The sequence below is a fragment of the Mobula hypostoma genome, chromosome 4, assembly GCF_963921235.1.
Source record: "Mobula hypostoma chromosome 4, sMobHyp1.1, whole genome shotgun sequence".
Classification (NCBI taxonomy): Eukaryota; Metazoa; Chordata; class Chondrichthyes; order Myliobatiformes; family Myliobatidae; genus Mobula; species Mobula hypostoma.
The window spans coordinates 90,242,640-90,256,979 of NC_086100.1; the positions used below are offsets into that span (position 1 = coordinate 90,242,640).

The following is a 14,340-nucleotide window of genomic DNA, read 5'->3' on the forward strand; positions in this document are numbered from 1 at the left end:
GTACAAAGGTGAACCCTTACTGAGGACAGAGCGCTCTGCCTCAGAGATGGAAGGTCGGAGGGGATGGTAAAGACACGGCACGGATGAGAGCTGGGATCAGAGTGGGGAGGAGGAGGGAAGCTGGTGGTGTCAGTGGAGAGGGGAAGGTTGGGGTGAGAGGAAGATGGAGCCTCTGAGGGCCCAGGAGCTGATGGTGGGATCTGAGGGAGACGGAGTTGCAGAGTGGTGGTGGGGGAAGGGGAGACGGGAGTCACAATAGCAGCACGTGAAGACCAGGCTTGGAGTTCAAGGCTGGAGTTGCAGTTGGTGGTTGTGCAATTGCTTTGAAGGTGTCCATGGTCGTTGCTGGAGTCCGGGTTTTGAATATGCCCTGGGGTGCTGAAGCCACCGAGATCGATTTCATGCCTGCTAGTGTCGGGGCCAGCAGGCTCTGGGGCCTGCAGATGTAAGATCTTGTGATCCTTGCCTAACATGACAAAATCCAAGAAATGGCGATTGCACTTATGGATCTGACGGAGGATGAAATAACGGGTAGGACCATTACAAACAGTGAAGAAAGTGTCCCTGAGGTGTGGAAGGGTCTGGGATAGGGGCGCCAAGTACCTCCTCGTGGCGGAGAGGGTCGTCTTCAGAGCTTGACGGGAGAAGCGATGGGAGGCAGAGTCAATAAAATGTGTGTACCTGGGATCCTCAGAAGGTCCAAATTGAGAGGTTCGAAAACTAATCCTAAAGCCAACTGGAGTAAGTTGGCGGTGAAGACATGTTCAACGTGTTCAGTGGCGGGTATGGCCATATCCACTACTTTTTGTAGGATTTTCTGTTCAAGGGCATTGCTGTTTCCATACCAGGCTGTGATGCAATCACAATGTACTTTCCACCACATATTTATAGAAGTTCATCAAAGTTTTAAATGTCATGCCAAATCTTTGCAAATTCCTAAGGAAGGAGAGGCTCTACCATGCTTTCTTTGTAATTGCCCTTCCATGCTTGGCGCAGGACTGGTCCTTCAAAATTTAAAGTTGCTGACCCTCTCCCTCTGATCACCCAATAATGACTGCATCACGGACCTTTGGTTTCTTCCTCCTGAAGTCAATAATCAGCTCTTTGGCTGTACTGATATTGAGTAGGAGGTTGTTGTGACACCACTCAGCCAGATGTTCAGTCTGCCTCCTATATGCCGATTTATCACCACCTTTGATTCAGCCTGTGACATCAGCAAACTTGAATATGGCACTGGCGGTGTGCTTACCACACAGTCATAAGTGTAAAGCAAGTAGAACAGGAGACTAAGTACACAGCCTTGTGGTGCACCTGTGCTGATGGAGATTATGGAGGAAATGTCGGCAATCCAAACTGACTGAAGTCTGCAAGTGAGGAAACAGAGGATCCAATTGCAAAAGGAGGTGTTGAGGCCAAGGTCTTGAAGCTTATTGATTTGTTCTGCGGGGATGATGGCATTGAATGCTGAGCTGCAGTCAATAAAGAGCATTCTGATGTATGTATCTTTACTGTTCAGATGTTCCAGGGTTGATTTAAGAGCCAATGAAATGGCATCTGCTGTGGACCTCCAGTAGGATAATTAGATTGAATCCAAGTTGCTTCTCAAGCAGGAGTTGATATGTTTCATCAACAACCACTCAAAACACTTCAATACTGTGGATATAAGTGCTTCTGGACAACTGAAATTGAGAATTCAACGACTAATTGAATTCATTGAATGAGATGATGAATTTAATGAGATTTGGCCTCCCACTCACCTTCACCAGGAGCAATTTAGAGTGGCTAATTAATCCACCCACCTGCATATACTGTATTTGATATATGGGAAGAAACTGCAGCTCCTCGATGAAACCCACAAGGTCACAAACAGCATGTGCAAACTCCACACAGATGGCGAGATAAACTGGCATTGACTTTGGGTATCTTGACCTGTAAGACATTGCTTGTACTACTTGTCCTCTTTATAATTTACAAGCTTGTTGGCAAGCCAGTCGGTGGTGGTGTTACAATTGATTGGAATGGTGGGGTAATTCAGGGAAATCCAGCTGTGGGGGGGGGGGGAGTTGGGGAAGGGTGTCCAGGTGTTGGATATGATGGCAAGTTCAACTCAGTTTGGTCAAAATGTATGAGTGACCTGTTTTGCTCCCACATATACAAGTGAATGGCATCCAATCAAGAGTGTACTGAGACATCACCTCTGTCCATATGTTGAGCCATCTGACTGTAAATACATATCATGTATACAAAGGACACTGGAGTAGACTGGAAATTTTCATGACTCATTGTTGATGGGTTTTGATAAAACTTTGCTGTGTCACACACGGATATTACAAGGATTAATATCCCAGTTTTGATCTACATCTTTATCACGCTAAATCTCTCAATAACAACAAAACCTCTCCAATCACATTGGAAGACTCAATGGGTCCTCGATTTCAAGGCATTTTATGATTATAAATACACACAACATAGAAACAGGCCCTTCAGGCACCATGTCCATGTTACACTAATCCATTAGGTAGCACATTGCAATCAGTCTGTTGACTGAGTCGTCAGTGTGCTAAAATGGACTTTCGACCTCACAATCAATCTCATTATGACTTTACACCTTATCATCTGCCTACACATTACTTTCTCCATAACTATAACACTTCATTCTGCATTGCTTTTGCTTTTTCTTGTTCTACCTCAACACGCTGCTTAATGAATTCATCTGTATGAACAGTATGCAAGACAAGCTTTTTACTGTACAAACTTCAAAGTACATTTATTATCAAAGTATGTATGCTATGTTCAACCTCGAGATTCGTCTCCTTGCAACCAGCCACCAAAGGAACACAATAGAGCCCATTAAAAAAGAACACACAACAAAGACTCAAATACCCAATGTGTGTAAAAAAGAACAAATCGAGCAAACAACCAAAAAGTAAACAAATAACACACAGAACATGAACTAGAGTCCCTGAAAGTAAGTCCACAGTCACGGAGCCAGTTCAAGTGTCTGATGGCTGCAGGCCACAGTTACAGAGACAGTTCAGTACTGAGTGAAACCAGTTCAGGAGTCTGATGGTTGCAGGCCACAGTCACAGAGACAGTCCAGTACTGAGTGAAACCAGTTCAGGAGTCTGATGGCTGCAGGCCACAGTTACAGAGACAGTTCAGTACTGAGTGAAGCCAGTTCAGGAGTCTGATGGCTGCAGGCCACAGTCACAGAGTCAGTTCAGTACTGAGTGAAACCAGTTCAGGAGTCTGATGGCTGCAGGCCACAGTTACAGAGACAGTTCAGTACTGAGTGAAACCAGTTCAGGAGTCTGATGGTTGCAGGCCACAGTCACAGAGACAGTCCAGTACTGAGTGAAACCAGTTCAGGAGTCTGATGGCTGCAGGCCACAGTTACAGAGACAGTTCAGTACTGAGTGAAACCAGTTCAAGTGTCCGATGGCTGCAGGCCACAGTCACAGAGACAGTTCAGTACTGAGTGAAACCAGTTCAGGAGTCTGATGGCTGCAGGCCACAGTCACAGAGACAGTTCAGTACTGAGTGAAATCAGTTCAGGAGTCTGATGGTTGCAGGCCACAGTCACAGAGCCAGTTCAGTACTGAGTGAAACCAGTTCAGGAGTCTGATGGTTGCAGGCCACAGTCACAGAGACAGTTCAGTACTGAGTGAAGCCAGTTCAAGAGTCCGATGGCTACAGGCCACAGTCACAGAGACAGTTCAGTCTGAGTGGAGTGAAGCCAGTTCAGGAGTCTGATGGCTGCAAGCCACAGTTACAGAGACAGTTCAGTACTGAGTGAAACCAGTTCAGGAGTCTGATGGCTGCAGGCCACAGTTACAGAGACAGTTCAGTGCTGAGTGAAACCAATTCAGGAGTCCGATGGCTGCAGGTCACAGTCACAGAGACAGATCAGTGCTAAGTGAAGCCAGTTCAAGAGTCCGATGACTGCAGGCCACAGTCACAGACAGTTCAGTACTAAGTGAAACCAGTTCAGGAGTCTGATGGTTGCAGGCCACAGCCACAGAGACAGTTCAGTACTGAGGTGAGCGTCGATAGTTACAGAGTCAGTTCATTGTTGAGGCAAATGAGCTGAACACCAGCTCATCCTTCATCTTTGGCCTTGATATCTTGATCTTTTTAATCAGACTTGGCGCTTAAAACGGTCAAACATTTATCACTCTTGGACCTGGGCCTTCAGGTCTACTCTAGCAATGGCCACCGTGACCGTACCTGCATTCTCGAGAGTCCAATTAGCTCAGTCCTTCATAATAGTCCTAAAAATGCCAAGGTTGTACAGCTGGTTCAGGAACACAACTCCCAAAGGGAAATTACAGGCTGTGGATTGCAGTGATTGTAGCCCAGAGAAAGTGTAATTAGAATAGCTTGTAGTTTTGTTTGCTGCCAGTAAAGTGTCACTGCAGCTCACCAGTGCCATCTTTACTGGAGAGTACTGTATTTCAGTACATGAGACAATAATAAACCAATTTCAATTCCAAATTCCATTCTTTTGGCACAACCCACAGCCTCCTGTGCCATGGCATTTAAAATGTTCATCTAAATACATGTCAAATGGTGAGTAGATCACACAACATCGATTTTCCTTTGTTGAGAAATGGTTTAATATTGGAATGAAGCATTGGCAAGTTCTGGGAACCTGCATGGAACAAGCATCCTGTGTAGATATTACTGACAAAACTGGTTTCTATTGTGAATGGAAGATGGAAGCAGAGAACTGTGGTAGCTAAACATACCAACAGACAAATTGGGTGCAGACTTAGACACTCAGATCTTTGAGTCTCTGAGAGATTCAATGAGATTATGAGCAATCTAAATGTAATCTCAACTTCCCTGTCTATCCTGGGAACCCTTCAATCACTAGCTTATCCAGAATCTATCTATCTCTGCCTTTGAAATATTGTAAGATTCTGTTTTTAGTGGTCTTTGAGGAAGAGAGTTCCAAAGATCATTATCCCCGTGAGCAAATAAATTTCATCCCACATTTGTCTTCAATGGGCACTTAAACAGTGAACCTTAGATCTAAGTTCCCCTGCAGGAGGAAGTATGCACCCCAACATCTGCCCTGTCAACAAAAACTCAGAATCTTCTCTCAAATCCATCTCTCTCATCTAAACTCTGGCGGGTACAATCCTAGCCTGTCCAAACTTTCTTCAAGAGACAACCCACCCATTCCAAGTGTTAGTCTGGTAAACCTTCCCCAATGCATGGCATCCTTTCTTGTATAAGGAGCCCAGTGCTGCACACAGAAGTCCAGCTGTGGTTCTACAACCATATAACTCAACACTTCTCCAGTTTTGTATTCTTGCTCACATTATACCTAATATCATTTCTTATTACTTGCTGTGCCTTCATGCTGGATTTTTGTGAATCTAATTCAAGGACACCAGACTTCCCTGCATCACAGAGTTCTGGAATCTTGCAGCAAGAACTTCTGGAGGTGAAGTACACCTGAGCCATTGACTGAAAATGATGATCTGTCACAGGTACCTGTTTAAGCTGTGGAAAGGATGCCTGGCTCTTCAACGATTCACGGTGAGGGGAAACATATAGAAACACAATTAAAGGGCAATAAAATTCCACACTTACCAGCAAGTTGATGCAGCAACGTTCTGAGCACTGGGTTTAACAGACATCACTGTAATTCCAACAAGTACTGACACACAAATTAAAAGGTCCATTGATGAGAGGTGCAACATGACACCGGAGGTACTTCATATCATTGTCCAACAACACCTCTCTTGTCAAGCAAAATCAGTAGGTCTGTTGCTTGTACCGCTTGCAAAGATTCTCATCTTGTTCCTGTACAGTCAATCATAACAGCTTACAAGGAATCTGATCAGAAAGACCTGCCAGCTGCAGGCAGATCATGTGATAAATACTGACTTCCCCTCTCTTCAAGTGCAGATGGCTCAACATTTACCAGCATTGAGTGTCATTGCTATCAAAACACAGACATAGTTGCAGAAAATGCAAGCAAAGAATGATTACTTCTCATCATCTTCAATATGAAGATATAAAGGACTTTGAAACCATTGTCGGGAAAGGGGCAGTCTATTGGCACCAACATCTGAAGAAAATCATTCATGAAAATAAAGAAATGCATCTAACAAACATCAAAGAATAGCACAGCATGTTCTTTGGAAAATTGGATATTTCTTCAATTCCACTTTCATAGGCCCTTATTTCATGAAGAGACAGAGTTTTTTTATTTAAAAAAAATGTCCACTTGAATCTGGAATCTGTACTGTTCTTAGGGTAGGAATGCATGATTTCTGAAGAGGCTGGGGATCAGTCTGGTAGAGAGTAACAACGTGTTTCCTTCAGAAGAATGATCCTGGGGCCATGAGAAATAGTCTGGCTCTTTGTTCTGCCGCTCCGTCATGTCCCATGATCCCCTGCCGTCATGCCATGGCTGAAGTGGATTGGCTGATCTGTCCTCTCATCGACTGAATGCTGTTCAGAATTTTCTTCTGGTGACCAGCCAAAGTGACCCCTATCCTTAGCAAATCCCTGCAGGAAATATAAACAATCATTTACTTAAAATAACATCACTGTAACGTGGCTGCCATTGGGTTTTGCTTTGCAATCTTTGTGCACAAGGGGATGTGTGTTTTAACCATGTCGCTCCTCTATCAAGAAAAGGCACAGTTTGTGTGAGGTGCCTAGAACTTCTTCACCTCTCCCTTAATGGGTCACAATCAGTAAACAGGCAACTTGTTGATGAGCTCATCCTAACACACTGCAACCTCAACAGTGCTGTTTCACCAAGAGAAAAGGGGAGCAAATATCATGAAGAAGAAAGGGAGCTGGGTCCCCAACAAAGCCTAGACCTTGGTCCAGGCTTATCCATGCCCAACATTTGGCAGGGGGTTGCACCCCGTGAACTTTATTGGATGGGCATTGAGATATTCAGTTGAAGGTCAGGTCTGTGATTCACAGCAGCAAATGTACCTCTGAAGCTCGGTTTGTTCTATATCAGTAAATGCTAAACAGCAGTGAAACTGGATGAGGAATCAGCGGATTGAACCAGCTCATCTGAAGAGGCAGAACTTTGTGGTCGTTGGGTACAAACATCTCAACATTAATTCAACTCCTCACTCTCCTAACTTCAACTTCCCCTGAATTTTTTAGCATATTATTTTTCACCAAAGGTCTGACCTCAGCTGACTTTGCAGATGGGGGAAGAATCATATTGGGGTAATACTTTTTTTCTTATTAACACAAGAAAGTCTGCAGATGCTGAAAATCCAAAGCAACACACACATAATGCTGGAGGAAGTTATCAGGTCAGGCAGAATCTATAGAAATGAATAAACAGTCAATGTTTCAGGCCAGGGCTCTTCATTAGGATGGGAAAGGAAGGGGAAGGATGCCAGAATAAAAAGGTGGGAGAGGGGAAGGAGGATAGCTAAAAGGTGTTAGGTGAAGCCAACTGGGTAGGAAAGATAAAGGGTTGTGGAGGAAGGAATCTGATAGGAGAGAACAATTGGATAAGGGGAAGGAGGAGAAGTCCCAGTGGGAGGTGACAGGCAGAGGAGGTAAGAGGTCAGTGGAGAATAGAAAAAGAGGGGAGGGGGAGGGAAATTATATTTTTACCAGAAGGAGAAATCATTATTCATGCCATCAGTTAGAGGCTATGCAGATGAAATACAAAGTTTTGCTTCTCCACCTTGATGGTGGTTTCATCTTGGCACAACAGGATGCCATTGACTGACATGTTGGAAAAGGAATGGGAATGGAAATTAAAATATTTTGCCACTGAACTTCAGGGAATCCTGCACTAGTTCTCCTAAGACTCTTTGCACCTCCGATTTCTGAACTTTCTCACCATTCAGAAAATAGTCTATGTCTTTATTCCTTCTATCAATGTGCATCACCATACACTTATCTACACTGTATTTGCCACTTCTCTGCCCATTCTCCTAATCTGCTGAAGTCCTTCTTCAACACTATCTGCCGCTCCACCTATCCTGATATAGAAACATAAGAAACATAAAAAATAGGTGCAGGAGTAGGCCATTCGGCCCTTTGAGCCTGCATCGCCATTCAGTATGATCATGGCTGATCATCCAATTCAGAACTCTGTACCTACCTTCTCTCCATACCCGCTGATCCCTTTAGCCACAAGGGCCATATCTAACTCCCTCTTAAATATAGCCAATGAACTGGCATCAACTATTTTTCCTGTGGCGGACTATTCCACAGATTCACCACCCTCTGTGTGAAGAAGTTTTTCCTCATCTCAGTCCTAAAAGGCTTCCCCTTTATCCTTAAACTGTGACCCCTTATTCTGGACTTCCCCAACATCGGGAGCAATCTTCCTACATCTAGCCTGTCTAATCCCTTTAGAATTTTATATGTTTCAATAAGACCCCCCCTCAATCTTCTAAATTCCAGTGAGTATAAGTCTAGCTGATCCAGTCTTTCATCATATGAAAGTCCTGCCATCCCAGGAATCAATCTGGTGAACCTTCTTTGTACTCCCTCTATGGCAAGGATGTCTTTCCTCAGATTAGGGGACCAAAACTGCACACAATACTCCAGGTGTGGTCTCACCAAGGCCTTGTACAACTGCAGTAGTACCTCCCTGCTCCTGTACTCGAATCCTCTTGCTATAAATGCCAGCATACCATTCACCTTTTTCACCGCCTGCTGTACCTGCATGTCCACTTTCAATGACTGGTGTATAATGACACCCAGGTCTCGTTGCACCTCCCCTTTTCCTAATCGGCCACCATTCAGATAACAACCTGTTTTCCTGTTTTTACTACCAAAGTGGATAACCTCACATTTATCCACATTAAGTTGCATCTGCCATGAATTTGCACATTCACCTAACCTATCCAAGTCATCCTGCATCCTCTTAGCATCCTCCTCACAGCTAACACTGCCGCCCAGCTTCGTGTCATCCGCAAACTTGGAGATGCTGCATTTAGTTCCCTCGTCTAAGTCATTAATATATATTGTAAACAACTGGGGTCCCAGCATTGAGCCTTGCAGTACCCCACCAGTCACTGCCTGCCATTCTGAAAAGGTCCCGTTTATTCCCACTCTTTGCTTCCTGTCTGCCAACCAAGTCTCTATCCACATCAATACCATACCCCCAATACCGTGTGCTTCAAGGTTACACACTAATCTCTTGTGTGGGACCTTGTCAAAAGCCTTTTGAAAATCCAAATATACCACATCCACTGGTTCTCCCCTATCCACTCTACTAGTTACATCCTCAAAAAATTCTATGAGATTCGTCAGACATGATTTTCCTTTCACAAATCTATGCTGACTTTGTCCGATGATTTCACCGCTTTCCAAATGTGCTGTTATAACATCTTTGATAACTGACTCTAGCATTTTCCCCACCACCGATGTTTGGCTAACCGGTCTATAGTTCCCCGGTTTCTCTGTCCCTCCTTTTTTAAAAAGCGGGGTTACATTAGCCACCCTCCAATCCTCAGGAACTAGTCCAGAATCTAAAGAGTTTTGAAAAATTATCACGAATGCATCCACTATTTCTTGGGCTACTTCCTTAAGCACTCTGGGATGCAGACCATCTGGCCCTAGGGATTTATCTGCCTTTAATCCCTTCAATTTACCTAACACCACTTCCCTACTGACATGTATTTCCCTCAGTTCCTCCATCTCACTAGACCCTTGGTCCCCTACTATTTCCCGAAGATTATTTATGTCCAAAGTAGTTATTCAATTGGTCTGCCATGTCCTTGCTCCCCATAATCAATTCACCTGTTTCTGTCTGCAGGGGACCTACATTTGTCTTTACCAGTCTTTTCCTTTTCACATATCTATAAAAGCTTTTACAGTCAGTTTTTATGTTCCCTGCCAGTTTTCTCTCATAATATTTTTTCACTTTCCTAATTAAGGCCTTTGTCCTCCTCTGCTGGACTCTGAATTTCTCCCAGTCCTCAGGTGAGCTGCTTTTTCTGGCTAATTTGTATGTTGCTTCTTTGGAATTGATACTATCCCTAATTTCCCTTGTCAGCCACGGGTGCACTACCTTCCCTGGTTTATTCTTTTGCCAAATTGGGACGAACAATTGTTGTAGTTCATCCATGCAATCTTTAAATGCTTGCCATTGCATATCCACCATGAGCCCTTTAAGTATCATTTGCCAGTCTATCTTAGCTAATTCACGTCTCATACCTTCAAAGTTACCCTTCTTTAAGCTCAGAACCTTTGTTTCTGAATTAACTATGTCACTCTCCATCTTAATGAAGAATTCCACCATATTGTGGTCACTCTTACCCAAGGGGCCTCTCATGACAAGATTACTAATTAACCCTTCCTCATTGCTCAAATACCCAGTCTACAATGGCCTGCTCTCTAGTTGGTTCCTCGACATGTTGGTTCAGAAAAACCATCCCGCATACATTCCAAGAAATCGTCTTCCTCAGCACCTTTACCAATTTGGTTCACCCAATCTATATGTAGATTGAAGTCACCCGTTATAACTGCTGTTCCTTTATTGCACGCATTTCTAATTTCCCGTTTAATGCCATCCCCAACCTCACTACTACTGTTAGGTGGCCTGTACACAACTCCCACCAGCGTTTTCTGCCCCTTAGTGTTATGCAGCTCTACACATACCGATTCCACATCCTCCCGGCTAATGTCCTTCCTTTCTATTGCGTTAATCTCCTCTCTAACCAGCAATGCTACCCCACCTCCTTTTCTTTCATGTCTATCCCTCCTGAATATTGAATATCCCTGAATGTTGAGCTCCCATCCTTGGTCACCCTGGAGCCATGTCTCTGTGATCCCAACTATATCATATTCATTAATAACTATGTGCACTTTCAATTCATCCACCTTGTTATGAATGATCCTTGCATTGAGACACAAAGCCTTCAGGCTTGCTTTTACAACACTCTTAGCCCTTATACAATTATGTTGAAAAGTGGGCCCATTTGATTTTTGCCTGCCTGCCACTTTTACTTTTCACCTTACTACTTTTTGCTTCTACCCTCATTTAACACCCCTCTGTCTCTCTGCACTTGTTCCCATCCCCCTGCCATATTAGTTTAAATCCTCCTGAACAACAGTAGCAAACGCTCCCCCTAGGACATTGGTTCCAGTCCAGCCCAGGTGCAGACTGTCCTGTTTGTACCGGTCCCACCTCCTCCAGAACTGGTTCCAATGCCCCAGAAATTTGAATCCCTCTCCTTTGCACCATTTTTCAAGTCACATATTCATCTGACATATTCTCCTATTTCTACTCTGACTGGCACGTGGCACTGGTAATGATCCAGAGATTATTACCTTTGTGGTCCGACTTTTTAGTTTATCTCCTAAGACAGGAAGCAAAGAGTGGGAATAAACGGGACCTTTTCAGAATGGCAGGCAGTGACTAGTGGGGTACCGCAAGGCTCAGTGCTGGGACCCCAGTTGTTTACAATATATATTAATGACTTGGAGGGGGAATTAAATGCAGCATCTCCAAGTTTGCGGATGACACGAAGCTGGGCGGCAGTGTTAGCTGTGAGGAGGATGCTAAGAGGATGCAGGGTGACTTGGATAGGTTAGGTGAGTGGGCAAATTCATGGCAGATGCAATTTAATGTGGATAAGTGTGAAGTTATCCACTTTGGTGGCAAAAACAGGAAAACAGATTATTATCTGAATGGTGGCCGATTAGGAAAAGGGGAGGTGCAACGAGACCTGGGTGTCATTATACATCAGTCATTGAAAGTGGGCATGCAGGTACAGCAGGCGGTGAAAAAGGCGAATGATACGCTGGCATTTATAGCAAGAGGATTCCAGTACAGGAGCAGGGAGGTACTACTGCAGTTGTACAAGGCCTTGGTAAAACCACAGCTGGAGTATTGTGTGCAGTTTTGGTCCCCTAATCTGAGGAAAGACATCCTTGCCATAGAGTGAGTACAAAGAAGGTTCACCAGATTGATTCCTGGGATGGCAGGACTTTCATATGATGAAAGACTGGATGAACTAGGCTTATACGTTGGAATTTAGAAGATTGAGGGGGTATCTGATTGAAACGTATAAAATCCTAAAGGGATTGGACAGGCTAGATGCAGGAAGATTGTTCCCGATGTTGGGGAAGTCCAGAACGAGGGGCCACAGTTTGAGGATAAAAGGGAAGCCTTTTAGGACCGAGATTAGGAAAAACTTCTTCACACAGAGGGTGGTGAATCTGTGGAATTCTCTGCCACAGGAAACAGTTGAGGCCAGTTCATTAGCTATATTTAAGGGGGAGTTAGATATGGCCCTTGTGGCTAAAGGGATCAGGGGGTATGGAGGGAAGGCTGGTACAGGGTTCTGAGTTGGATGATCAGCCATGATCATACTGAATGGCGGTGCAGTCTCAAAGGGCCAAATGGCCTACTCCTGCACCTATTTTCTATGTTTCTATGTCCCTAAATTCACTTTGTAGGACCTCATTCCGTTTTTTACCTGTATCGTTGGTACCTATGTGCACCATGACCACTGGCTGCTCACCCTTCCACTCCAGAATGTCCTGCAGCCGCTCAAAGACATCTTTGACCCTTGTACCAGGGAGGCAACATACCCTCCTGGAGTCTCGTTTGCGGCCGCAGAAACGCCTATCTATTTCCCTTACAATTGAATCCCCTATCACTGTTGCTCTCCCACTCCTTTTCCTTCCCTCCTGTGCTGCAGAGCCACCCATGGTGCCATGAACTCGTCTGCTGCTGCTGCCTTCCACTGATGAGACATCTCCCCCAACAGTATCCAAAACAGTATATCTGTTTAGGAGGGAGATGACCTCAGGGGACTCCTGCACCACCTGCCTACTGCTACGCTGTCTAGTGGCCACCCATTCCCTTTCTGCCTGTGTAGCCTTTACCTGTGGTGTGGCCAACTCACTGGACGTGCTATTCACGACTTTCTCAGCATCGCGGGTGCTCCAGTATGAATCCAATCGCAGTTCCAGCCGCTCAATGCGGTCTGCCAGAAGCTGCAGCTGGACACATTTCCTGCACACATAGTCATCATATCATTTGCAAACCTGGCTGAAAAGTAAAAAACTTAGTCATCCAGATCATTAACATATAAGATGAAAAGTAGCCAACCCAACACCAACCCCTGCAGAACATCATGAATACCCGTCAGCCCACCAGAAAAGGCCCCCTTTATTTCCATTCTTTGCCTTCTGCTGGACAATTAATCTTTCGTCCATGTTAGTATTTTACCTGTAACACCATTGGCTTTTATCTTGCTTCACGGCTTCGTGTGTGGCACCTTGTCAAAGACCTTCCGAAAATCCAAGTAAGTAACATCCACTGACTCCCCTTTGTCTATCCTGCTTGTTATTTCTTCAAAAATTTCCAAAATTTGTCGGACAAGATTTCCCCTGAAGGATACTTTTTTTAAGCGTGTCGTACCAGACATTCAGCCATTCTGGTCTGGCACATGAGGTCAGGATTAACCGGGTCACGTTATAAACGTTCCTGACTCGATCCTTGTATTTTTTACGAGGCCGAGTGGCTAGTTCGACACTCAACTCAGCACAGATGGAAAGCGTGCTCAGGGTGGCCCGACCTGGATTCGAACTTGGGAACCTTCGCTGCGGAGTCCGGCGCTGATGTCACTATTGATACTATTGATTTCTGCCTATTTTATCATGTGCCTCAAAGTACCCGGAAAGCGCATTCTTAATAATGGAATTTAACATTCTGCCAATCACTGAAGTCAGGCTAATGGGCCTATACTTTCCTGTTTTTGACTCCCTCCCATCACTCCACCTTTTAATTCTTGAAAAACTACTATTAATGCGTCCACAATCTCTTCAGCTACTTCTTTCAGAACCCTGGACTGTAATCTATCTGGACCAGATGACTTACCTACCTTTAGACCTCTCAGCTTCCCAAGCACCTTCTCCTCAGTAATAGTGACTACACTCACTTCTGTCCCAACACTCTTGAATTTCTGGCATGCTACTGGTGTTATCCACAGTAATGTCTGTCATAAAATTCTTATTCTCTTCATCTGTCATTCCCTAGTTTCTTATTACTATCTCTTTCGTGTCATTTTCCAGTGTGCAATGTTCACTAGCTGAAAAATGAGAGTAAATTTGCAGGATGTTGGTGAGGGTAGATTTGAAATATTGTGTTCAGTTTTGAGCATCCTCAATGGGAAAGGAGCCATTAAGCTGGAAGGTGTGCAGAAGAGATTTATGGGGATATTTTCAGGATCTGAAGGAGCTTGTCAATGTCATCAAGTTTACCTCCAGCTTTCAACTTGTTCCTCAAATTTACTTGCTCCATCTTTGACACCTCTCTCCACATGCTCGATCTCAAGGTCTCCATCTCTGGAGACACACTGTCCATTGATA

At 44.4% G+C, this 14,340-nt stretch overlaps 1 protein-coding gene across 5 annotated transcripts in view; it reads right to left on the reverse strand.

The window, feature by feature from the left end:
* Positions 1–14,340, reverse strand: part of LOC134345458 (ephrin type-B receptor 1) — a 700,860-nt gene that overhangs the window by 27,827 nt on the left and 658,693 nt on the right. For 3 of the 5 annotated variants that reach the window (XM_063046149.1, XM_063046151.1, XM_063046148.1), the window contains one exon: positions 5,602–6,525. The exons of the other annotated variants lie outside the window; for them this stretch is intronic. In XM_063046149.1, the coding sequence (XP_062902219.1) occupies positions 6,417–6,525 (109 nt within the window). In that variant the 3' untranslated portion in view covers positions 5,602–6,416. The remainder of the gene's footprint in view (positions 1–5,601; positions 6,526–14,340) is intronic. 5 annotated transcript variants of the gene reach the window in all.